General features: G+C 48.0%; 2 protein-coding genes across 9 annotated transcripts in view; one reads left to right on the forward strand and one right to left on the reverse strand.

The window, feature by feature from the left end:
- Window positions 1-14,899, forward strand: part of ARHGEF18 (Rho/Rac guanine nucleotide exchange factor 18) — a 50,016-nt gene extending 35,117 nt beyond the window's left edge. For 6 of the 7 annotated variants that reach the window (XM_088067646.1, XM_014259956.2, XM_088067645.1 and 3 more), the window contains 12 exons: window positions 171-247; window positions 2,011-2,189; window positions 2,565-2,656; window positions 2,977-3,165; window positions 3,804-3,935; window positions 4,941-5,056; window positions 5,455-5,511; window positions 6,013-6,060; window positions 6,621-7,088; window positions 7,753-8,077; window positions 9,772-9,894; window positions 9,987-14,899. In XM_088067646.1, coding sequence (XP_087923772.1) covers window positions 171-247; window positions 2,011-2,189; window positions 2,565-2,656; window positions 2,977-3,165; window positions 3,804-3,935; window positions 4,941-5,056; window positions 5,455-5,511; window positions 6,013-6,060; window positions 6,621-7,088; window positions 7,753-8,077; window positions 9,772-9,894; window positions 9,987-10,147 — 1,967 coding nt within the window. In that variant the 3' untranslated portion in view covers window positions 10,148-14,899. The remainder of the gene's footprint in view (window positions 1-170; window positions 248-2,010; window positions 2,190-2,564; window positions 2,657-2,976; window positions 3,166-3,803; window positions 3,936-4,940; window positions 5,057-5,454; window positions 5,512-6,012; window positions 6,061-6,620; window positions 7,089-7,752; window positions 8,078-9,771; window positions 9,895-9,986) is intronic. The other variant, XM_014259957.2, reaches the window with a different exon arrangement.
- A 4,894-nt stretch (window positions 14,900-19,793) lies between these two features.
- On the reverse strand, window positions 19,794-23,774 carry LOC102106332 (ectoderm-neural cortex protein 1-like). Of its 2 annotated transcripts, none has more exons than XM_014259923.2 (3): window positions 23,691-23,774; window positions 21,241-23,046; window positions 19,794-20,332 (listed from the first exon to the last, which is right to left on the reverse strand). In XM_014259923.2, the coding sequence occupies exon 2, from the start codon at window positions 23,029-23,031 to the stop codon at window positions 21,262-21,264; it is 1,770 nt and encodes a 589-aa protein (XP_014115398.1). In that variant the 5' UTR covers window positions 23,032-23,046; window positions 23,691-23,774; the 3' UTR covers window positions 19,794-20,332; window positions 21,241-21,261. The 2 variants fall into 2 exon arrangements, with proteins under 2 accessions (XP_014115398.1, XP_087923898.1); XM_088067772.1 differs by having other exon boundaries at window positions 23,648-23,757.
- Window positions 23,775-24,968: the final 1,194 nt, after the last annotated feature.

The raw sequence follows: 24,968 nt of genomic DNA on the forward strand, positions 1-24,968 counted from the left end.
ATGGTGCAGCCTGGCTGGGGACAGCCCAAGTGGAAGGCAGTAACAGACCCAGTGGTGACATCCTATTCCCTTGCCTGCAGGAAATATAAGTTAAGTGATTTTTGAGTCTGGACTGATCTTTCTGCTTTAAAATATGACTTTCTTTCCTTTTTTTTTGTCTCTTACTGTAGATATTCTGGCAGTCCTGCTCACTGATGTACTGTTGCTCTTACAAGAAAAGGACCAAAAATACACATTTGCATCTGTGGTAGGTATTGTTCTCTTTATTTAATACATGCACTTAGAGGATTTATGAAAGTGACAGTAAATACAGAAGAAACACAATTAGGGATGTTAGATACTTGTTATAGGAGATCCAGAAAGAAAACTAAGTGAATAAACCAGCCAAGTATTATGGAATCACTTTTTCTGAAGCACTTCTGGTACCTGTTGAATCCTTTACCCCCTCTCCCAGTGTAAACCAGTATTTCCTTGCATTGGCCAGTTGTAGCTGCCACATCTCCCGTGCTTTTCACTGTTTCTCTTCTTGTGCTGTGACTTTCCCTTTCACTGAACTTTGTTAGGCTGAGATTTTGTACAAGTCATGGACATGGCACATGCTAGAACTGTGCTTTGAAAAACACTTGCAAATAAATCCTGCTTCTGTTTAGCGTGCAGGTAAAGAATTTGCCTTCTCAGGGACATGGTAACTGTGGTTGTAGTGCCCTGAGATTTACTAGGGGCAGAGAACTTTCCTGAAACACATGGAATAAGCACTAAATGCAGGTGTTATTACTGCAGCACTCCAGAACATTCAGTGAATTCACTTGCTTTTCTAGGGCATTTCCGCAGGTGTCCTCAGAGAAGTTAATTTGTACATTTTGTCCTGATCTAGTTCACTGATGGCTGTCATAGAACCTGTAACAGAGAAACTATTTTATATAATTGTTTTCTTGGATCTATTTTTTTCAAGACATTAACATTAGAGCTGAATTCTAATGGCAAAAGCTATTTTGGTGTCCTCAGGGCTATGCAAACAACTGCTTTTCAAATTACCCATCTCCTAATGCACAGAACAGGGTGCTGTGTGGTGGATTTTTTTCCCCTCTGGAAACGTGCTCTACACTTAGAGTCTGACCAATTTTTTTGTATCTTTGTATGTATACAGTTCATTTGAAATTTAATATCACTTCTCCATAAATAAATCAAGTGAGGGAGCAAATGGATCTGCTCAGTGATTCTGTTTTTCCAGTGACCTCTGTTCGTGGCTGGAACTGCAGTACAGCTGCTCAGAGAAGATGGCAGAAGCTGGTGTTCCTGGTGTTTGCTTCACAGCTCTGTTCTCTTATCATGGCTCTAGATTATTCTGTGAAGGTTCAGCATTCACAAAGAGCTGCTTTATCCTGGGAAGGAACTTTTTAGGCTTCATATGTTGGAGCTGTGCTGTAGGAAGCCTTGACAGGTTTTTAGTAACGAATATCCCTCCTGTAAATGTGTTTTCACTGCAAAGGCTGACAGCTAATCCAGTTAATCCTTATTATACAATACACTATCTGTCACCTGGTGTCATTTTTATCAGGGCCTGACACCCTCTAACACCTCTGTTTTATTTCTTTTGTAGCCAACTTAAAACCATTAACATTTCCTCTTGTTCTGTCTTTTCACTTCACAATGTGTCATTAAGTTTTTTTGTTTTCTTTTTCAAATTTTTGGTTTGCCTCCTTTTGAGCAAAATTTTTTGAGCCCGGTCTTGATTTCTGGGGCTTAGTGGGAATCTAAATTGCCACAGGCTTTGATGTTCAGTCAGGTATCAAGACCTCTTGTTTTTGACAGGTACATTCTTCATTCTGTGTTTTCATTGATTGTAAAAAAAATGACAACATCAAAAGTGTCATGTGAAAAGATCAGAGTTATTTCATGATGTTACAGCTCCTGCTGGCTCTGGATAAATAGGAATAAGGGGCAGCTAGGAAACGCAATTCCTAAAGGACACAGCTAATGTACTCCAATAAATGGTATTTTATTTTACAGGACTCTAAGCCACCAGTTATCTCTCTACAAAAATTGATTGTGAGAGAGGTAGCTAATGAGGAAAAGGCAATGTTCTTAATTAGCGCTTCCTTAAAAGGACCAGAAATGTATGAAATTCACACCAGCTCCAAAGAGGAGAGGAATTCCTGGATGGCACACATCCGCAGGGCTGTGGAGAGGTAAGGGAGGAGGGAAGGCAGGAGGGTGTGATTTCTTGCTTGTCTTCTCTTCACAGCACTCAGAGGTGTAAATTTATCCTTAAAATCTGTTTGACTCTCCCTAAACTTTCTTTGTAAGTCTTCAGTGTGTAATTCTGTTTGTGTTCATTGGGAAGAAACCACTGATGAAATAAAAGCTAGTCAAAGACTTTATCCTGCTTTTATTTAAAAAAAAAAAAAAAAAAAAAGGCTCACTGATGTCAAATGCTTTGGAAAAGGAAGATTGACACCTAGGATAAACCACAACTGAGGCAAAAGCTTCAAGTTGAATCCTGAGATGGTTTTAAATTATCTCACATGCAAATCAAACATAAATCTGTCTTTCCCTTTGGACAGCTGTCCTGATGAGGAAGGAGGATCATTTAATGAACCTGAAGCAGAGAGGAGGCTGGCTGAAGCAAGAGCTGCGAAGTTAAAAGATTTTCAAGGTAATGACTTAGTTATATATTCCACAAGCTGCTTCTCAGCATTATTTGTGATTTATGGCTGTCTAATTCTTTATCAAGATATGATCAAGTTTCTCCTTCACAAGACGTTCAAGGTGGTGTCAGATTCTGTAGAAATAGTGGTTAAAGAAGTGGTTAAAGAAGTCTAATAAGCTTTGTCTGCTCCATAAGTTTTCTCCTTAACTGTTAATTATATCTCTGCATTTGATGCTCTGGCCATAAAATGAATGATAATCTCCCAAATTGAACACAGTTCTGTGACAGTGACAAGGAAGGCAGGACTGAATTTTTTCTTCCTTCAGAGCGTTTGAACATGAAAGATGACCTGATTCTGCAAAGTCTCACTGAGAAGCAACAGATTTATCTGGAGATGTCTGAGGTGAATGGCTTTGAAGACCATTCCCAAGGATCTCGAGCCAGGCTGCTTCTTCGGGGGGACATCTCAGAGAATCTGCAAGGAGAGGCAATTCTGAAGTCTGCAGTGACTGAAGGTGAATGGAATGTGGGAATGTGTGGGCATTCACTCAGGTGCTGGGGTGGGGATAAGCACCCAGGATCTTAGTACAGGCCCTGAAAATCATCCTGTAATAACATAATGCTTTTATGTAACACGGTTCAGACTTCCTCATTCTCAGAACCAATCTGCAAGAAAAGTCAAGTGCATTTCTGGGTTTAGGTAGGAGACCTGCACAGCTTGGATTATTTTATTTTTAAGGATCAACCAGTGGAATTTTAGGATGAGTCTGTTCAGAAAGGGTAACAGAGTGCTCTAATAATACACAGTCCTGAAATGTAATATTATAGGAAGGTTATCTGTTAAAAACAGCCTGTCTAAAGATAGTATGTTTAGAAAGAAAATAAGCCCAAACATACTTTCTATTTAAAAAAAAAAAAAAAGAAAAAGAAAAAACAAACACTCAAGGCTTGATAATCTTAACTTGCAGTTAAGGAAGAGCCTGTCATGCAGAGCTACTCACAAAGGAAAATTCTTCTGTACTGCAGGACATCTCAGACTGCCTGAACTTTTAGTGGACTTGATGGTTGAAATGTTTTTTAGACTCACTAGCATGATAACTTGTATTGCTGCATAGACATGGCTGTTTACATGACATGTTCTTCTCTCCCCCAGCTGAAAATCTTCAGGATTTTATCTTCACTCACTTTGGCAATGCATCCTGTCAGCCTGAGGATGGCTCAGGACTCCCCAGGAGAGCAGAGACCTTTGGAGGATATGACAGTAGTCCCTCAGTTTCAAGTAAAAGTAAGAAAGGGAACATTCCACATTTTTCTGATCTTTTTACTGTGGTTACTCTACAGAGCATATGAACAAGGAATGGTGCTCATGTAAGGAAGCTTCACCAGGCTCTAAAAAGGAAGATCAGAGCAAACCTCCAGCATGTTGGATCTTTTGCTCCTGATACCAACACTAGAGAGCAGAGTAGGGCTCTCAGTGTTTTGCTGAGGACATTACTTTATAATGGCAATTATTTTATAAGGGCAATTCTTCATCATTACTTCAATTCCACACAGAGCTTTAATTTTGTTAAAAAAGAATACGCTTGACCTGAAAACCTAGAAAATTTGAATTCAGCTGTTTGCTTGCATTATGTCATGAACACTTTTCCACTTTGTATCTGCACAGTCACTAGAGGTTTGCTGAATCCTTAGATAATATGAATTGGCCTTTTGGCACAGATGATTTATCAGTTAATTAATAAAATAAGAGGAAAGACCAGATACTATTTATCTCCATTTTTGCTTCATGCATTAATTGAAAAAGCAAATGGCCCTTATTGCTCTGGTTGTTAATCTCTAGAACACTTCCTGGTGTCTCTGGAAGGCTCCACACATATGTCATGTACTTTTTACAAGAGGGGGTCCATCTCCCCTTACCTCCTTCCACACTCACAGTGGTGTTACTGTGACTGCAGTATTCCTGCTGACCAGTATTCCATGTCATGAGCTTGCAATTCTGGGAGCTGATTATTTTCATGCAGACGTTGTGGTTGCTTCACTTAAAATAGCATAATGTAATTTGAACTTACCCTCCCTGTTTATCTTAACCCAGTCTTCTCAAGTTTTTAAACTTTTTTGAGCAGTCCTATGTGTTGCTGTTGCCTGATCTTCCATTTGGGATCAGCATGGAGAAGCCATGCAGTTGCATTTTGGTTCAAAGTCACCATGTTTTTCTGCTTGCTCTGACACTTACTGAGTTATCCCAGGCCTTGTGCTGGTGTGAGCTCTTCAGACTCCTCTCCTCTTTCAGGTGGCAGGAAGAACAGTGGTGGTGACCAGAGGCAGTGGGACTGGAGAGGCCCTGCACTGAGTTCAGATGTGCAACTCCATGACCTCTCTTCTGATGCAGAAGAAGGATCTCAAACTGTATGTTGAGCTTATGAGGGATTTAAATGCTTTTCTTTGTTCCTCATCGTGATAGCGGTGCAGAACAAATCTCACAAAGTTAAAAGTTCTCATAGCTGGCAGGGCTAGACTGGAACAGCTTTGTCTGTAAAATAACTTGAATATTAAGGATGTTTTGTGGGGCAACTTGGTAGCTCAGCATTTGAGAGGCAAGGCAATTCAGTTTTCCATTTGCTCATTTGGTGCTGTACAATTAACATGGGCTTTAATCACTGCACTGCTGTTTCAGCTTGGCTTACAAATTCAGTATTTTTGATGTATGTCCTTCAGTGCATGGGAGCAATCCCAGATTTTTTCTGGCAGCAGTGCCAGTGCCCAACAAGTCTCCCTAGCAAATGTTGGTTTTGTCTCCCTTACAGAGTGATGGGACAAGGCTGGATGACAGCAGTGGTTTTCAGCCCACCATAGAGTCTCAGGTATGTTATTTCTGCTGTTAAGAAATCCAATGGCAAATAGCCATAGTATAATAATAGCACGTAAAATCCAGCCAAACCACCTGCAAAACTCAGTGTTTGTCATGTCTGTGGAACCCAGCACATTAACAGCTCACTGGCCAAACTTGCCTCTGAATCCCTGTGAGGTCTGTACCTGTGCAGTGATTCAGTGCTGGGGCACGGGAGGAAGTGATGGCTAAATAGTTCAGGTGAATAGAAGATGATGACTTCTTGGTGGAATCCCAGGGAGATTTGCTGGGCACTGATTCACATCTGCATAAGAATAATAACCTGAAATTCCTTGTGCCTGCATACTGGCTTTTGCTATGCTAGAGTACTCTGGTGGCCATGCTTCCATTGTGTGGGTTTTTGTACAGATACCGTGGATTATTTTCACTGCTTAAAAATAAATTTAAAAAAAAGCCTAAAGCCTCAAAGCAAAGCTCTGCTCAATTGCCTAATTTTTTGTTTCCTCCCCTTCAGCTTGTCCAAAGGATACAGACACTGTTACAGTTGCTCTTCAGTCTTCAGGTAAACCACTATTTATTATCCAAGAGATTTGTTAGGCATCAAATGTAATAAAATTTATGCAGGTGTGAAGGGGAGCTACCTTGAAAATATCCCCTGAAGCTGGAGTGAAGTGCAGAATTTAGACCTGAGACTCAAGGAAACTGCCTAGCATTTTGGAGGAAGTGTTAGAACTGTTGTCTTAAGTAATTATTTCCTTTTTCCTGCTCACTTAATTGTTTTCCTGCTTTGAGCTCTGTCTGCTCTCAGTGCTCATTGTTCATACACATGTGTAGGAATTAGTTGTTTTTACTGTTACCTTGTAATCAGCAATACTTTGACTGTTTTGATTCAGGGTAAAATTCTAGGTGCAAGAAATGTCCAATTTGACACACATAAGCATAATTTATTTGTTTGGCCATCTTCAATATCGTGTCAGTCACCATGGTCTGTACGAGCTGGAATTAAGATATGCTCTAGAAGGAAGATTCTGTGACCTTATCTGGTAGATGATGTTGTCTCCTGCTCAGCTGTGCATGTTTTTTGAACCTGGGTGCCTAATGCTGGGCTTTTATCCCCTGCAGGCTGTGATATCTCAGCAGGACAGCTACATCGAGGTGCAGCGAGCCACCATGGCAGACCGGGAGAAGCAATACCGGCTGCAGTCCACCCGAGGGAATCTGCTGCTGGAGCAGGAGAAGCAGCGCAACTTCGAAAAGCAGAGGGAAGAACTGATGAACGTCCAGAAGCTCCAGAGCCAGCTGAAGCTGGAGCAGCAGCGCCTGGAGCGGGAGAGGAGCCGGCAGCAGAGGGAATTTGAACTGACGGAAGCGCGGCTGCAGGAGCGCGCGGAGGAGATGCGGCAGCTGCGGGAGAGGCTGAGCCAGGACAGGGAAGAGCTGGAGAGGCAGAGGGAGGCCTATCAGCACGACCTGGAGAGGCTGCGGGAAGCCCAGAGAGCTGTAGAGAAGGAGAGGGAGCGCCTGGATCAGCTGAAGAAGCTGAAGAAGCAGAACACAGTGTCTGGCACCTTCTCCCCTGAAATGGGCCAGGTGAGGGATTTGGTTTTCTCACTTCTATTCCTAATAACCCGCTTGTTTCTGGATGAAGGTTGCACTTGCTGCAACACCAGCCTGGTTTTGCCTTTCACTGGGCTCCTCAAATCATCACCTGAAGTAGCTGGTGATGGCTGCTCTCTGAAAGATCAGAGCTTGGCAGTTTTCCAGTTCACCCAGATGTCTGGCAATGAGAATATTTTTTAAAAAGATGGAAATGGAGGATAAGTTATTTTGAATTGTGTCTGACTGAGTAGTTTTCAAATTCAGGAATTGTCCTATTGCAGGCAAGTGATTGCAGAAGCTGTGCTACATCAACAGCATTTCGTACAGTTGATTTCTAAAAACATTTCTTGTGTTACAAATTTGGATGTCTGATTAAATTGGTTCATTGCAACTTTCTGAAAGTCCTGCTTTCTCCCTGCTCTGTCATCACCCCATGCAGTCTTCTCTTTCCTAGGTGCACTCTTACGCAGTTTGGAGCTGCTGAGGTTCTTTTCAGTGTCCAAGGACTCTTGCTCTTCCTTCTGTTCCCCAGGAACCTTTAGGTTTTGTCCACCCTGTTCTGCTTTGCACTAGAAAGTGCTTGGTGGTCTCTCCTCCTTGTGCTGGGGAGGGTGAAAATCCCTATTTGACTTAGAGTGCCTTTTTCCTCTTGCAGAGCCAGATGATCAGTCACTCCATCAGCTTCAACGGAGAAGGGGTGGAACCATCTGCAGCTGGCTCCAAATCCTCAGTGAGAGTGAGCTCGGTGGCCGGGCTGGAGTACCTGGAGCGGCCGGAGCTGGTCCGCAGGGACAGCACCACCCTGGAGAGCCGGCCCTCCCTGAAGAACGAAGTGCCAATACATCTCCTGAGTGCAACCAACCAGATCCAGAAACCAGCTGCAGTCCAGCAGCAGATCCCCACCAAGCTGGCCACCTTCACAAAAGGCAGCAAGGAGAAAGGTGGCAAGAACAAAGCATCTCATAGGACAGACAGTTCAGGTATGTGTGATTTTATTCTGATCTCCACCAGGATCACAGGGAGACAGAACCCTGTAGTTAAACCTCTGAATGAAACCTAGAATTTAATATGCTACAAGTTAATAGTGTGTTTGCTGCATTTAACATCTCTTAACCTCCTAAAATCCTGTTAGGAGTTCCATGTCTATAGTATTTAAATTGGAAATATAACCCAAAGGGATAATGTTGAAAATGGAGTTATGTATTCCAACACAACAGAATGGTGGTGAGAGATTGTAAACCTGGATGTAAAGTCTTCATGCCTAACTGTGGTATTAAAGAAAAAGAACAAAAAAAAAACCAAAAACTGCTGTGCATGAGTAAAATGTTTTGAGGCCAGCTTAGCCTTTTCTTGCTGTCTGTCCAGAGTTGTAGTGGCATCAAATGCAGTGCTTTTCTTAGCACCAGTCAGTCATTAAATACAGATCTCCAGGCCAAAATTGAGATGCTGTGTGTGTTGTAGGGTTGAAAGGGGCTAATTTTGTCACAAATAGAAGCAAGTAAAAATGTAGTCACCCTGTCCTGGTGTAATTTCTGCTTCTAACTGCTGGGTACTGGAGTGGTGATCTTTGCCAATGACAGACACACTAAAAACCATTTTATCTCTACCAGTTAAAGTAGCCCCACTGCCAGCATAGGGGAATGGCCTGTAATTTTAAGTTACAAAATTATCTTTTTAGCATTGTGCTAGATTCAGACTTGGCAGTCTTGTCCATCAGTCTGCACTGCTACAGAGAACTCGGGGCCAAACCTGACAGAGAGAGCAGGGGGAGTGGCTTTGGCACATTGCAGGAACATCTGTCTCTGTCGTGCATAAAGTTTAGTGCCTTTGCAAACTTGCTTATGGTTTTGCACATTAATGTAGCCTGTATTCTCTTACTCTGCATACCAAATGCTGGTAATATAAAGTTCTAATGCCACATCTCCCTAGTTTATTTTTAATAGCTCTTACATAATGGTCTCTGCAGTGGAAATTGACTTAATGGTGTTTTTCTGTAATTTATATGAAAGGTATAAACCACAAATATATTGGTCTCTATTCTCTTGTGAGCATTAGTGGGCTTCATGCTTGTTATGCCCATGTGTAGATCTTAGAATAAAATGGAACAAAACTTTTTGTACCAGAGGCAAAACACTGTGTACTGAATTTGGGTTTTGTAACATGTAAGGAATGTGTACTGAGAGAGAGAAGTTCTTTAGATCCAGAATAGCCATTTTTCATAAACTGCTTTCATTGTTGAAACTAAGAAACTGAGAGGCTGTAACACCAGAATCAGTGGGCTGTGCTGTTGAGCAGCTGTGAGACAGATGGAGAGCAGAGACAAAGGTTCATCACAGCTCTGCATGTTAGAAGTAGCACAAATGGCCATTTGCTATTTCATTTCTACAGACAAAGATTTTTTCTCTCTGCTGTGCTTGAGAGAAGCAGAGCAGCTTCTGGGTTTTAAATCTGAGATTGCCAGGGTCTGCCAGTAACGGAACTAGAAGTCTCAAGGAAGAGAAAAGTATTCATAGTTTAAACAGCTGAAGAGAAAATTCAGGTAGGATCAGCTCTTTGTGGTTTTGCAGCTTTCTTGGATGTGTAAAGGTGTCAGTACAGTGGCCCCAGCATGAAGCAGTGACACTTGTGAAGTGCTGCTCACCTCAAATACTAAGTCATGAAATGTTTCCTTCAGCATCTGTCGATCAGAAGCAGCTGCTTCCCCCCAGGCTTGTTGGACGAGAGGAGGCTGTCCTGAGAGGCAGGCGGTCAGCAAGTCCATCCCTCCCAAGCAGCCAGACCACTGCATTCCAGCCAGGTACGCCTTGGCCAACCTGCCTGTCCATGGAAGTGCCTCAGACTCTCTCTGCAGTCTTGTGAATATGTCTTCTTCCATTTTCTTCCCTCTAGAACTGTATGGCCCTACAGATGCTCAGCCCGAAGCACTTTCATCTGCCTCAGCGACCCTCTTCAAGCCCAATAACGTTCAGGTCCAGCCTCTGGTGCCCTCTCAGCCCAGCCTGTTGAATGTGCAAGATGATACCAGCAAAGAAGATGTCATTTTCTTCTAATTGTTTCCATTTGAAGATGCATCCCCTGACACACTGTTTCAAGAACTCAGGCCCCAGTGTGCACCATGGTGGAGACCAGACATGGATGTCTTCTGATCCCTGCCCAGTTACTACAAGCAAGGACCAGACCAGGATTATTGTCCTGCTTTGTTCGTTTCTCTGCCATCGGCTCAGAACAAGGGCACAGTAGTAACAATTTGCTTTTAAATTCTCCAGTGTATTGACACATGGCATGGCTGTATCAATTCAGAGCATGTTGAAATTCTGACATTTATTGTAATGTGCTCTTTTTGGAGAATGTAACTGTTCATGGGCACCATCTTGTAAGTTGTTATCGGTGATGTTGAACCACCCAGATTTTTATGTATAAAGGTTTAGTAGTAGGCCCCAAAATGGCTGCGAATTTTTAAATCTGTTTTCCCAGGTCCAGGTCAGTAATGGGTTGTGTGTTGGTAACCAGGTGACAGCAAGCCAGTCCCCTCCCAGCCAGGTGTGCCAGGCACTGTGAACCCAGTGGCACAATCCCCGTGGCCAGGTACAGTGGAAGAGAAGGTAAGGTGAGCTTCTGACAGCGTCTTCAAGGGGCAGGAGCTCCGCCTGTTTGTGGAAGAGAAGGGTTGGACATGTAAGAATTCACAATGAGGATGAAGAGTTGGACTGAATGCACATTTCATTGGCCACCAGCGTCACTGGGATCCTGTCTCCCTGTTGGGGACAGCAGTACAGGTTCTCAGGCAAACTCATGAGTCGGTTCAGAAAGAACTTAAGAGACTTGGATTTTGTTCTTTGCTGAAGACATGTCTAAGAAGTGTTTGAATGCAGTAATTTATTGTCTTGTTTAATCCTGTTTTCTGCATCCTTTATTTGTCTGTTAATTTGTTGGGACTTTACTCCCAGTACCAGAAGATATCAAAGCTGCTGTTACTGCAGAGACTTCTCTGCAGCATTGTGTTAGGAATGAAGGGAATAAGAACTGTTTGGTTTTAGAATTAAAAATAATTATGATAAAAAAATACTCTTAGCTAAACCTGTGTTTAGCTTTCAGCTAAACCAGCTTTGATACCTCTTGTGAAATGGGTCAGTTCTTGATCATGGAATGGTGGAGACATTAAGTGTTCTGCTGAAAAGGCATTATTTCCCTTTGTAGTAATTTGCACAGTCATTTTTTGTTGTGTTTTTTGACTCTGTGTCTCGGATTCTTTTCCCACCCTCACCCAAGGATGTGTGTTCTGGTGTGTGTTGAATGTGACTGGTCAGATAACGATGCACAGGAGAGATTGTTTTGGGGTATTGTTACAGAATTAAAGGAATCAGGATCTCATAGCTTAAAATCTTGGATAAATACTATTCAGGACATGATTGATAATGTTTTTTTTTTTAATATCTTTAACTGATTTAAAGTGACTTTTGCAGCAGTGGATGGAAGGCCTGGTCAGTTCTCCATCCAGTCTCATGGCAATGGATCCAGTGGTGTTTGCCAGTCTCCTCAAATCACTGAGCTGTCCCTGTGATTAGGCCCTGTGTGGTGTTAGTGATGTCTTTAAGGCCGTAATTTCTCTTTGCTTGAGGGTTTTAAAATTATTTCAGTAGTTACAGTGCAAGAAACTTTATCAATTTTCAGCAGGAAACAACAGCAGTTAATATTTTCAAGTAGTGGTAATTTGGGTTATTGCCTTCAGATAAGAAATGAAAAACCCAAATTTAGTGGTAGGAGAAAGGTAAGCTACAAAATATTGAATAGGTCTTAGGGACAAGCACATCTGCTGGAACAGTTCTTGGATTTAAGGGTCTTTTTCTTTTGTGGTGCTGGTACAAACCTGTGGCAGTGGCACTGAGTTCAGTGAGAGGAAACTCCAAACTGGCTCCTTACCAGATTGGGGATGTTCCCTCAGCCCCCAACAAGTGAAATTGGACACACTTGGCTTTAATAGCAAAGGACTGTGTGGTAAATCAGCACTGCAGAACCTGGAGTGATTGTCAGCAGGAAACAGTGGGACTATTCCATGATTTGGGTTGTTGGGATACCATATCTTTGGTGATCAGAACAGAGTTCCACTCCATATTCCATTTTTGCATTCCAAAAAGTTAGTTTGGAATGGAGGGGAATTCTTAAAACCAGTGTAACTCCTGATCCATGCAGCAGTGTGGGATCCAGCAGCTCTGTAGGACTGGCACTGACTTTTCCACTGGGTGATGTGCAGACTCCAGTCATCTCTGGTCCCCTGTAATTTCCCCTGGAAGCACACAGGGAAGCAGCAGGAATGCACAAGATGTTCTCTCCTTCATGATGTGGTTTGGGCCACTCCTTGTGAAAACTCGATGCCCCCATTGCCTTAAATTACCAGGTTTTTAGGAGTTGTAGCCCAAAGCTAAGTTGCATCAGTGGAGTAAATCACTTCAGCCAAAAAGGGAAGTCAGTTTTGGTGCTTGGAAGTAATTTTTGGAAACATTTGTGTAGATTTATTTTGTGCCTGTCCTAAAGTATGGGAAGGAGTGTTGGAAGGGCTGGAGCAGCTCATTGGCTGCTTTCTTCTTCTGTGCAATGGGCAAATTTGAATATAGAACAGTGACATGTAGAAAATGAAGTCTGCAGTGAGGTCCCATTTATTTTAATGCTTTAACTTAAATGTAACTTTTTAATATTTCTTGTCAGCAGTGCTTGAAATAAGTTTTGGCTGTTAACAAATGGACACAGGCCCATGACAGACCAGGCTGTTGGGTCAAACTCCAGAAGCTTCTTGGAATATGGGTCTTCAGTCTGTAACTGAGAAATGAGCTTAGAAGTCATTCTGTGCCGTCAGTGCACGTGTCTGGCTGCAGCTGTCTTTATGAGACCTGTTTGCACCTGAGCAGAGACGGTGTCTTCTGTCACTTGGGTCAGCCTGGAGAAGGTTTTGGAACTAGTGGGTGCTGTGATACCTCATTGCTACCAGAGTCTGGGCAGGGGATCTGTAGAAGGCTGAGGGAAGCAAGTGAATTATTTTCTTATAATGAATATGACTTTCTTTAAATTAATCATGGGTTTCTTCACTTGTGCAAAACTGAATCTGTGAAATTGTTAACAAATCGCTCCAGTTGAGTGAACTGATTTTGGACTCTTCACTCAAATCTTTTTCCTAGAAAAATAACTCTTCTAGGTAAATTAGATTGCAAAGTACTGCTGTGTCCTGGGCTAAGTAACCTGCTGTTGATTCTGAGTCACATCCTTCCTATTGGACTTTTTGATCACTTCAGATAAAACTTTCCTTTTAAGTGATTTGTGAGGATTAGACAGTTCAAAATTCTGTGCCTCCCAGGTGCCTTTTGGCTTCTTTCTGAGCTGGGGTGTGGAGGAAATGCCAGCATGAGCTTTGAACTGCCGCCATGTTTGCTTGGTGTCACAGCCTTAAAATTATCAGCATGTTTGTCCTTCAGTATTGTGATGTTGCAATGTAGAGGCTGTTTCTGTGGTTCTGATTTCAATTTGAACTCTGCTGTTAAGGAGGCTTCCTCTTTCTCTTCCCATCTGGAACGTGGTCGTTCCGTGTTCCAGGCTGAGGATGCCTCCGTGGCCACTAGTGCTGAGCACAGCTGCAGTGTGTGTGTTGTGGATGCTTCTCTAGTTTTTAACTGTGCTGTCTGTGGATTGTAGCTGTGGCATGTCCCACGAATCGAGATCGCTGATCATCCCCCAGCGTGAGGCAGAATTGGTGTTCCTAGAGACGCTTGCTCATCCAGGTACTCGCCTTCCTGCACAGCTAGGAGTCATTCTAAATAATTTGCAGGCAGTTTTGTCTTTCTGAGTAGTGGTCAGATGATTCTGCATACATGGAGCTTGGTGTTTGTCATTTGCATTTACAATGAGAGTCGAAACTTAAACTAGGAAAGGGTTAAAAATACTTACTTCATTTTACTTCTAACTCTGCGGAATGGGAGCTGATGCTCCCCGGTGCTGCTCAGTGGAGTCCCTGTGTGTTGTGCCCCCCATGCAAGGGAGTTTGGAGATTTTGTTGTCTTCCCCAGCAGTTCTCACATTTACCAGGAAACAGATCTGCATGCCAGGTTACACAAGTGCTGTAGGCAAAGCAAAGCCTTTCCCCTGCTCTCTCTTCGAGACCAGACCCAACATCTTCGTAACCACTGGCGACTTCATCGTCCACCATCAGCACGTTCCTCTTCAAACAGCATGTGTGTGAGCTCTGGTTCATAACATTTGTGCCATGTTTATAAATCAGTTTTTTATATTTTTGTACTGAAAGAAATTGGAGCACTTTAGAAAAGTTGATTTCAAATTCCATTTCTGTCTGTAGCCGGAAGGAGATCTCTCATGGGTGTAGATCCTGTTGGTATAACTGCGTGCATCTCACTCAGAGCTGTGAACTCTCTTGACGCTCTTTAGTCTTAGGTCTGGTTTCTAGGCCCACCTTGCACTGTAAAGATTTAATAAATAATCATGGTCCATGGTTAAATTGACCATTTTGTTGGGGAAGAGTTTGGTTTTGTTTTTTCGTTAGGGTGTAAACATTGTAAATATTTCCTTTACTGTTGATACTGCAGTAGCAACATCTTTGTAGTCTTTATTTTATTTGTAAAGTTGATGGTTAAATGTTAATATTCTGTTGAATTGTGCACTCTTGATTAATTGTAAACATGATCTTAGCACACCAAATGATGATTTTTACAATGATTGCAATGTTTCTCCACTGAAGGATTTCAGAGCTGCAATAGGACTGAAACCAACTTCTAGCAATAAAAAAAAGAACATTTAAAAACTGTCTGCCTTTATATCTATATAATTATTTATTGTTTTCTGTTTGAATGAAGATCAAAGCAGCTGCCACTTCTCACGTGCTTCTCATTTTCTACCCTGGACAGAAATAATGTGCCACAGGAACAAAACTGTGATGCTTTTCCAAAGGAGAGGACGGAGCATAGGAGGTGTTCGGTGCAGAACACAAATAGCTGCAGCCCTTGGCAGTGAGGTGAACACCTGAGGGAAAGATCAGCTGCTCCCAAACATCTGAACTCTGCTGCTGAGAGAGAGAACTCGCTGAAGTTGCTTACATTAGCGTGGAGGTGCTTTGCATGGTGCCAGCCTGAGACATGCCTGGCTCTGTCCCAGGCAGTATCGGTTCCCACTTGGAACAAGGATAACAAAAATAGAAACTTTCTCCCTAGTGCTCGTGCCAGTTTGGCAGCCCTTGCTGCCAGCACCATCCCATAGCCTCTGGCTGGGGCTGCTCTTCCCAGCACTGCAGCAGGCTGAGTTTCCTGCTGAAATCCCCACTGGTGGCACAGCTGGCAAGCGAATCCAAGAGCTGGAACCTCCAGTCATTTCTAGAGAGGAGAACAGATGCAAAACCAGGGAGACAGTGGGAGAGCTGGGTGCTCAAGAGATTGGTGCTCTCAAGGAAGAGGGAGAGGTTTATCAGCAGAATCCTGCGCTGCAGCCAGGGCTGAGGGAAACCCTGAGCCAGGGGTGGTGGCAGTGCCAGGTCTGACTGTCACTGCCCTTGGGGTTTATCAAAGCAGCTTTGGGGGACCCCTGGGCCTTTGTGTGCAGGAGTCAGTAAAACAAGCCAGCATTTGTCAGCCTCTGAAGTGCATGTGACATCTGTGTTGTGACACAAACTGGAACTCGGCTGGAAAAACAAAATTTTTTCTACTTTTCCACATACATAAATAATCAAAGACCAGTGTTTAAAATTTGGTCTTATGGGAACTAACAGGCTGTCATGTGAGAGAATGACGTCTCAAAGAAAGTGTGTGTGTAGAAGCTTTTGCTTGTGTTCTTTTTAGGAAAATATTTCTTCCATGTGTGGAGCTCCTGGGAGCTGAGCCACAGTGCCTGCTGGAGATCAGTCACTGCCTCTGTGCTTCCAGACCTCGTGTCTGTGTCACCACAGCAAGGCCAGTCGCTCCATGTCCATTTCTAAATACTTTTTGGCAGCAAGAAGTGGAATCAAAGTGGTTTTGTGGGGGACAGCAGGGAGGGAGAGTCTGGGAGAGAAGCTAAGAAGAGCTGCACTGCACTCTTGTGCAGCTGTTTTCATGTCAGACCTGCAGGAATTGTTTTCAGGAAGACAGGAACAGCCTGGATCAGGAAAATCCAGGGTTAACATGGCCAAGAGGGATCCCTGCAGCACAGATTCCCACTGGGAACTGCCCAGCTGCAGCAGCCCAGACCTCAGCAGAGGCAAGTTTAAATCCTGGGCAGAATTTGCATCTGTTGGAAGTTCGGTGCTGCTGCAGCCATCCCTGTTCAAAGGTGTGTAGGTGTTGCTGTGTTCAGTTTTTGCCACAACAGCAGGGCAGACATTCCTTGGGGATTGCAAACACCTTTCCTGGCAGTGGCACTGATAACGCTGTCACTCTGTGAGACACGGAGGGTGTGACTTCAGGACACGGCTGGCGCTGCCTTCAGAGCTGGTAATTTGCTCACCCCGATATTCCAGCAGCTCCGCCCTGCCTTGTCTCTCTCTCCAATCTGCAGCTAATTAACCCGAAACCCAAACCACATTCTTTCTGTGCATGAATCATGCCGAGGCCATCGGCAATGACCAGCTTTATGCTAAACCTCCCTCTTTCATGTGGGTGAGACAAGGCTGATGGTTCCCATACGTGCATCTGAGATTCATCTGTGAGCCAGATGCTCGAGGACAAACATGCACAGAGGATATTGGCTGCACAGTGTGCTCCAGCAGTGGGAATGTGCTGCTCGCTGCCTTTCCCTTTCCTCAGCCCTGTGACTCAAATCCGGTTTCATTTCTCATCCCAGCGATGGGGCCAGCCCAAGGCTCAGCAGACCAGGGATGTGGGGCCTGTCCTACATTGCCTGCTGCTCCTGTGCCCGTGGGACCTGGCAGAGGATAAAAGCCAAACCCTTCTGGAGCTGGCAGTGCTGGAGCACACGACACAGGGTCCTCAGCTCTGGGGCTGTCACAGGCACTGGAGGCTCAGACAAGGCAGCATCACTTTGTTCTGGGGCTCCTTGACTTTGCACAAAGGCCTGGAGTGACAGGACACAGGGAATGGCTCCCAGTTGCAGAGGGCAGGGCTGGATGGGATATTGGGAAGGAATTGTTGGCTGGGAGGGTGGGCAGGCCCTGGCACAGGGTGCCCAGAGCAGCTGTGGCTGCCCCTGGATCCCTGGCAGTGCCCAAGGCCAGGCTGGACGGGGCTTGGAGCAGCCTGGGATGGTGGAAGGTGTCCCTGCCATGGCAAGGGTGGCACTGGATGGGCTTTGAGGTCCCTTCCAACCCAAACCATTCCATGATTCCTCACTCACAGGACCATGAAAACTCCTTGCTGACAGCACAGTGTGGATGTGCCTCTCCTGTGTCAGAGCAGCAGCTGATGTCATTTCTCAGTGTGGAGCAGTGTCTTGCTAGACCTGAAGCCATCCCAGATGACTACACATGAAATGCAGATCTCTCAGGGAATTTCAGGTGTGCAATGTCCCTTTTCCCTTCTGGAACATTGGAAATCATGAACAAAACCACACTGTGTGTAATTAAAACTTTGTTTTTCCTGGGCTGCCATGAATTACCATTGTAACAGTTCCTTGCTAGATGTGAGGTGGGTGTGCTGCAGAACATTTTCATGATCCATATCCCATCTTTACCAGGAAGGGAAATTTCTCAGCCCCTGCTGTGCTTGGAAGGGAGAAAGGCCACAATGCTGCCTTGGTGCTCTGGCAGCAGGAGCTGCTGAGCAGGAGGCACCTACAAACCCAAGAAACAATTCCCTTAAAATCAACCCTGTCTGTCTTGTGGGCAGGAGGGGGGTGGATCAGTCTGATTGCAGATTTCTCTGGCTGTGGTGCTTTCTAAGCTTTGTGTGAGAAGAGGAACATCCCATGGGACAGTGATATCACACTTTGCTTTACCTTTGAGCCCAGTGATGCCCATGTGAGTTGCCTCTTCCAGATGTGACTTTGGGCTGGGGTCTAACTCCTGCAGCTGGAGATGCAGACACAAAGTGGGGATTTGGGCTAGGAGAGGTCTGGGTTTGAGCTATGCTGAGATTCTAAATGAATTCTATTAATTCACAAGGATTTTTACCCCAGCAACCAAATTCACCTCGAAATCAAATTCACCTACAGCTCAGTTGGCCTGAACCTTCTGGCCCTGGCACTGAAGGAGCGAGTGGATCCAGCATGGAAATGTCAAACTGGGAAAACAGGTCTGTTGGGACGACTCGGGCACACAGCAGTGGAGCTCCCTCGTTTTCCACAGGAGCTGGGAGCTGGTTCCTGCCAGGGGAGGTGGAGCTGGAGGGGCAGCACGGGGCTCTCTGCCAGCTGAAGGAGGATGAACCGATGCAGTTCAGCCCGGGCTGGCTTTGTTGCTGGCTTTGCTGCCTGCAGCAGGGAGGCTCCGTGGAGCAGCCTGGCCCAGGTGTGCTTGGATTGAAAGGAGGGAGCGATGCCCAGCCCTGCAAAGGCTGCAGCAGCAGCAGCAGAGCTGGGGCTCATTCCCCCAGCTGAGAACAGCCGAGCCTGGCTCAGATAAGGCCCAGGCAGACGGATCCGTGCTGCTGGAAGCTGCTCCATCCCCGGAGCAGGAGGCGGATGTGGCAGGGAGCCAGCGTTTATTGCTTGGCAGCATAAACAAAACAGCTGCTGCTGCTCAAACGCCATGAATGAAACCTCTGCTCCTCTGACTGAGCACAGTCGGACTCTGTCCAGCCCTCAGGAGTAGCTGGAGCTGTAACAAAGGTGAGGCAGCTCCTGGCTGGATAACAGGGTTGGAGACGCTTCCAGATGGCTGCTGGTCCCAGCAGAGTCCTGTGCTGTGACTTTCCCCACTTGCAAGGCACAGCCAGGCTGGCAGCTGCTGGATGGTTGGATCCCATGATCTTAACAGCCTTTTCTCATCAGAATGAGTCTGTCTCCCTGCTGCTGCCTGTGTGCTCCAGGAGGGATGTGGGCTCCTCTCCCTGCAGCCTGACCAGCTCCCGTTGGGCTCAGCTAGCGATGGAGAGGAGGCACAACAAGGGTTCGTGAAAAAAGGCCCAGCCTGGGGGCTGAAAATGGCAAAAGCATCAGAAAAGGGGGTGGAAATGAAGCTGGTCCATCTGCTCCAGCCCCCAGCAGCAGGGCAGCTCCCTTCCTTTCTATCCTGCCGGCTCTTGCCTGTGCAAGCAGCTCGGAAGAGTTGTGACACTGATTTATTTAATTCTGAAATAATGGATCACACCCAAACCATGCTTCTGTGGTGAGACAGTTGTACCTTTGGTGCCTGTTTCCTCTGACCATGCTGGTTCCTGTCTCACCTCCTCCCCTTAACAGAGCTTTTCTTTCCCAGGCACTGCCTCCCCTCACCTGGAACAGGGCCTGGAGCACAAAGCCCTTTGGGACAGAAGGGGCAGCACTTTCTCCCATTCTTTTGGAAAGTAGGGAAACCCCAGTCTGTGAAGAGTGACTGGGAAAGGGTAGAGAATACCTTAATCTTTGAAGTTTTGAAGAGTTTTGTGTCTCCTTCAAAGCCAGAAGGCAGTGTGAGATCTGAGCTTTCCTCAGTGCCAAGTTACAAAGGTACAGGAAGATCTGAGCCCTTGATTTGGACTGCAGCAGGGACTGCTCCTCACTGCTCTACTAAATATGGTCTCACTGTGAGCTGGGAAAACCTGCACCTGAAACACACAGAACAGGCAAGGGACACGGTGGATTTTATTCAGATTTATTGAAACAGCTCCAGGCTGAGTAATAAACAAACAAAACTGCTGTATAAAAAAGAAATAAATGTACAGAACCAGCCCGTGGGCAAAGTACTTCACATGCTCTGACATTCCAGGCTACTGCTTGGGTGCTGTGAGTCCCAGCAGTGCAGTCCTGCAGCTGCTCAGGAGTGTCCTTTCTCCTTTCTAGTACCACTGAAACCAAAATAATCCCTCTGGTTCCTGCTCCGAGATCGCACAAGTTAGGAGAAAACTTGGAGACCTTTTTCTATCTCGGGGGACAGCACAAGCTGTCATCCCAAGGAGGTCCCCCCATGCCTGTCCCCTCCCTGGCCTGACCAAGGGGATGGATTTGCAGAAGCAATTCAAAGCCAAAGCCGAGCTGCCTTGAGCCCTGCTGGTGCTGATGGGCTCCACGCTGGCACCCAGCTCACAGACTCCAGGTGGAGGAGGTGCTCCTGCTGCCTGCATGCTCCATCTTCATCCTCAGCCAAGGGAGGCACTTGGCAAAATCAGGTGTGAAGCCTGTGGTGCAGAGCAGAGCATTGTGAGACCAGGGCACAGCAACCCCAAGCCCACTCCTCAGGCCTCAAACCCCAGAGAAATCCCAGCAATGCCTGCTGGTTTCCCTCTACAGCCAGGAATTTTCTAAAGGTATTACTGGATATTTTATTACAGTAAATAATTTTATTTAGACAGCACGACTCTTGCAAGGAGAAAAGGAAAACCCTGCAGGGTCTGTGATTCACTGGCATCATTTCTGCCAAAAGCCTTTAGAAAAGGTTTAATTCCAGTTGCAAATGTTGAAAGTCAATCTCTGTGTAGCAGAAAAGCAATGGCATGAAAAGGACACCAGAGAATAATTAGAAGCAGAGAAACCCTGTGTTTATACATAGACAAGGCTTGTCTTATAAATGCAATTACCCACCATTCTGGGACTAAATCCCAGCTATAATCTTGTTCTGGCACCAGCTCACAGCCCTGGCGTCCCACAAGACATTTGGGTGCCACTGGCAGATTAAGCATGGCACCAGGAGGAGGAGGCTGTGCTAAAAGCAGCAGCTGGAGCCGGTGGCACCACAGGGTCTGTCCCAGCTCCTGCAGACAGCCTGCCTGCAAAAACATCGACTCCTCCAGCCTCCTGACCCAGCAGCGACACCCAATCCTCACACACAGCATTCCCCAAAATCCTTGCGCAGGCCAAGATGCCAGGTTCAGCGTCTTGTTATTTATACTGATTTTCTCCCTGCAGTGTTTCAGCACCTAGAGATATCTCTCTCCTGCAGGGGTTTTAGATCCCACACTACCAGCCTGAAGTTTTGGAGCTGATGTTCACACGAGGCTGGAACAACTCCAGTTCAGAGCCACGTGCATCTGCCCCTCAAGTTTTAACCTGCTACAGAGGAGCTCTGGCTGACCCACAGCTATTTTACCTTCCAGGTCCCTCGCCACGCTCAGGCAGACAGGTACTTCCAGGTGCTGACGAAGGCGGTGGGGATGAGGGCGTAAGGCACCGTGGTGACGCTGCTCCAGGTGTCGGACGAGGGGTCGTAGCAGTCCAGGGTTTTGCAGCGCTGAGCCCCGCAGTAGCCCCCCACCACGTAGAGCCTGTTTCCCGAGGTGACAGCGCGGCAGCTGATGCACTTGGCGGTGACATCCCCAAACTTGGACCACTGGAAGGTGTCGCTGTGGAAGCGGTAAGCGGAGCTGGCCGAGAACTCCGTGTCCCCGCCGATGACGATGACGTGGCTGCCCACCACGGCGGCGGCCGTGTAGCGCCAGGGCTGGGGGCAGCTGGCGGGCACCGTCCAGCGGTTCTGGCAGGGGTCAAAGCACTGCACCTTGGGCAGCTTGTTCTGGTTGGCGCTGGTGCCCCCAAAAACAAACAGCTTCATCTTGGCTCCCACCACGGCGGCGTTGCTCACGCCTTCCCGGAGAGGAGCCACCAGCGACCACTTGTCCAGCTGAGGGTCGTAGTGCTCCACCTGCTTGAGGGACACGGAGGGAGAGGCCGGGAATGCCCCGCTCATGGCCGTGTGACCCCCCACCACGTACAGGCAGTGGTCCAGCTCGGCGGAGCCGTGGCCAAACCGCGCCACCAGCATGGGAGCGGCTTTGGCCCACTCGTCGTGGAGGGTGTCGTACACCCAGACGTCCCTGGAAGCGCCGTTCTCGGAGCCCTTGCCGCCGGTGATGTAGACCTTGCAGCCGATGGCGCAGGCGCTGCACTCCTTGCGGGGGCTGGGGATGTCGGCACGAGGGATGATCTCGCTGCTTTTATGGTCCAGCATGTAAATCTTGTCGCACATGAAGGTCTGGCCCCCGAGCAGCAGCAGGGCCTGGCTGACCTTGCGGGGCCGGGCGCAGCACCCCGTCACCAGCCCGTCGTTCTGCAGGATCTTCATTTTGCATCGCACGGCGTCGGCCACGATCTCCTCCCCCAGCTTGTGGCTGGTCACCAGCTTCTCACAGGCCACCTGCTTCCGCAGGTAGGACTCGGGCAGCAGGGCCAGGCGGACGGAGCGCAGCAGCTCGGGCAGAACTTCGTGGCGTCGGGGCAAATCGTAGCGGATCCAGCCTATAACGGCTTCATAGACCAGTGTCTCATCCTCTACCTCCAGCTCCTCGCTCTCCACCAGCTCCAGCAGCTTGTCTTTGGGCAGTCGGAGGAAATCTTCAGTCTTGCACAGCGAGGTGAAGTTGGCCAAGGCCATCCTCCAGGACAGCTCCAGCAGCCGCTCGCAGCAGTGGGCATCGGACAGCAGCAGCATGTTCAGGCAATTCCCAGGGTAGAGATTCTTCTCCAGAAAATCAGCCGAAGCATCCCGGATATCCTGGAACTGCAGCATGTCCCCGGCCTCCAGCAGGGACTCCGCGTTCTCCTCGTTGATCAGCACCCGGGCTGAGTAAGCGTAGTCCAGCAGCAGCTCCAGCACCTCGGGGTGCAGCGAGTCGTGGAAGTTCACCTCGGCATCTCTGCTCTCCTTCAGGCCCCCGCTGAACATGGCGTTGAAGTAGCGGCTGCAGGCGGCCAGGACGGCGCGGTGGCAGGGGAAGCTCTGGTTCCCAGCCCGCAGCACCACGTCGGTGAAGAGGTTCTGCTGGCGGAGCAGGTTCAGTTGGGTGAGCAGACTGTCGGCGTGGCCCGGTTTGTGGAAGAGGTGGATGTTCATGGAGCCGGAGCTCGAGCGGGATTTCCGGTTCTCGTGGCTGCTGACGGACATAGCGCTGAGGCCGTGCTGCGGGGCAAAACCGGCGAGTCAGCACGGGCAGCGCTGTCCCGGGCCCGGCACGGCCGGGGCTGCGGCGGGACGGCGGAGAGGAGCCGGTGGTGGGAGCGCGGTCCCGCAGCCGCGGGGCACCGACCCGAACGGGGCACCGGGACCTCCCGGACCAAACACCCCTGCAGCGCACGGCTCCGCCAGGTCTCACCTAGTACCGGGGAGGGGGCGATGTGCGCTCCCGGTGATGCCCGGGCCCCGCCCGCCCCGCGGTCCCGCACCCGGCGCAGGAGTCCCCACCCGGCTGCGCTGTCCCGCGCCTGACTCGGTTATTCTGCACCCGGCCCCGCGTCCCACACCTGGCCCAGCTGTCCCGCACGGTTCCCCTATCCCGTACCCGGTCCCGCACCCGGTTCCGCACCCGGTCCTGTACCCGGTTCCGCACAGCCCCTGCTATGCCGTACCCGGTCCCGTAGCCGGTTCCGCACGGTCCCCCCTGTCCCGCACCCAGTCCTACACCCGCTCCCACAGCCGGTGCCGTACCCGGTCCCGCCCGGTCCCCGCTATCCCGTACCCGGTTCCGCACCCGGTCCCCACTATCCCGTACCCACTCCCGTACCCGGTTCCGTTGCCGGTCCCGCCCGGTCCCTGCTATCCCGTACCCGGTTCCGTTGCCGGTCCCGGTCCCGCTCCGCTCCAGCTCTGCCGCCGCCCCGCCGCCGCCGCGTGGCCGCCCCGTGCCGGCCCCGCCCCCGCCAGCCCCGCAGCCAATCAGCGCCCGCGGCGCCCGGCGCTCGCTCTTTGTGAATGGGAGGCTGGGCCTGCCGTGCGCATGCGCCGCCCGCTGGCCCCGCCCTGCCCCCGGGCAGCGTGGCCGTGTCCCCTCCCCACGTGTGCGGTGACCCCCGGTGACCCCCGGTGATCCCCGGTGTCCCCCGGCCCGAACATCGCGGCGCGGCCCGGGCCTCGACCAGCCGCGCCATGAGGCCGGGACGGCGGACCTGAGGCTCCCGAGCGCGGCGGAGCTTTGCGGACAGAATCACCCGGCCATAAAGGGCCATAAACAGGGCAGCCGCGTTGGGATCAGCAGCGCCTGCCCGCGGCCTTTGGATCCCGGCCTGCTGACACAGGCAGGTCGCGGCTGAACAAACCAGCCCTGCTCAGCAAATGTTTTCCTGCATGGAGCCCACCTGAGAGATGTGGAGCCCGGCCCATCAGCTGCACCGCCAGCACCAGGGCAGGGTGCTTGCCTCGCCAAGGGAAGGAACCATCACCCTCTCTCAGGAGCAAGAGACGAGTTGGGCTGATGGTCACATCAGAAAAGAGAAGAAAACGCCAAGTTTTGGGAGGATTTAGTCTGCTTGCACAAGGTCTTGTGCTAAAAATGAGCGAGTGCTGCCCTGGAGAGGCAGCAGCAGCCACCACAGGTGTTTAAACACTGTGTCAGCAGTGATCAAAATCTCCTCAAGAAAAAAATACAAATTCCAGCAATTCTGAATTACCCAATTTTGATTTATCTCTGCATGTTCCAGCTTTACCCGCTGCAAATTAAGGTCAATTGTTGAGGAATTGATGAAGCAAATACACCTAGAGCATTTTACCATGTCCTTCCTCTACAGTAAAATTAATGCATGTTTAAGAGGTTTATTAATTTGGCATCAGGGGTTATGTGGGGTTTCTTGTTTTGTTTTGTTTTTTTTTTAATTGGCAGAGCTACACCTTGTTCTGTGCTGAGCAGTACAGCAAGTCTTGGAGGAATGATTCAATGGGGTTAAGAATACAAAAAAAATCTGATTTATTATTAAAAAACACTAAACTGCAGCAGGAGCCACCACAGTGGGTGACAGGATAAGGCAACAGCCAGAGCTATCCCCAAGCAGAAGGACTTGGGTGCTGTCCCTGTTCAGGCACAGGACTGAGAAAAGGAGAGAAATAACAAG

The sequence above is a fragment of the Pseudopodoces humilis genome, chromosome 28 (genome assembly GCF_049639895.1).
Source record: "Pseudopodoces humilis isolate 2021_Gansu_Grassland_sample_001 chromosome 28, ASM4963989v1, whole genome shotgun sequence".
Classification (NCBI taxonomy): Eukaryota; Metazoa; Chordata; class Aves; order Passeriformes; family Paridae; genus Pseudopodoces; species Pseudopodoces humilis.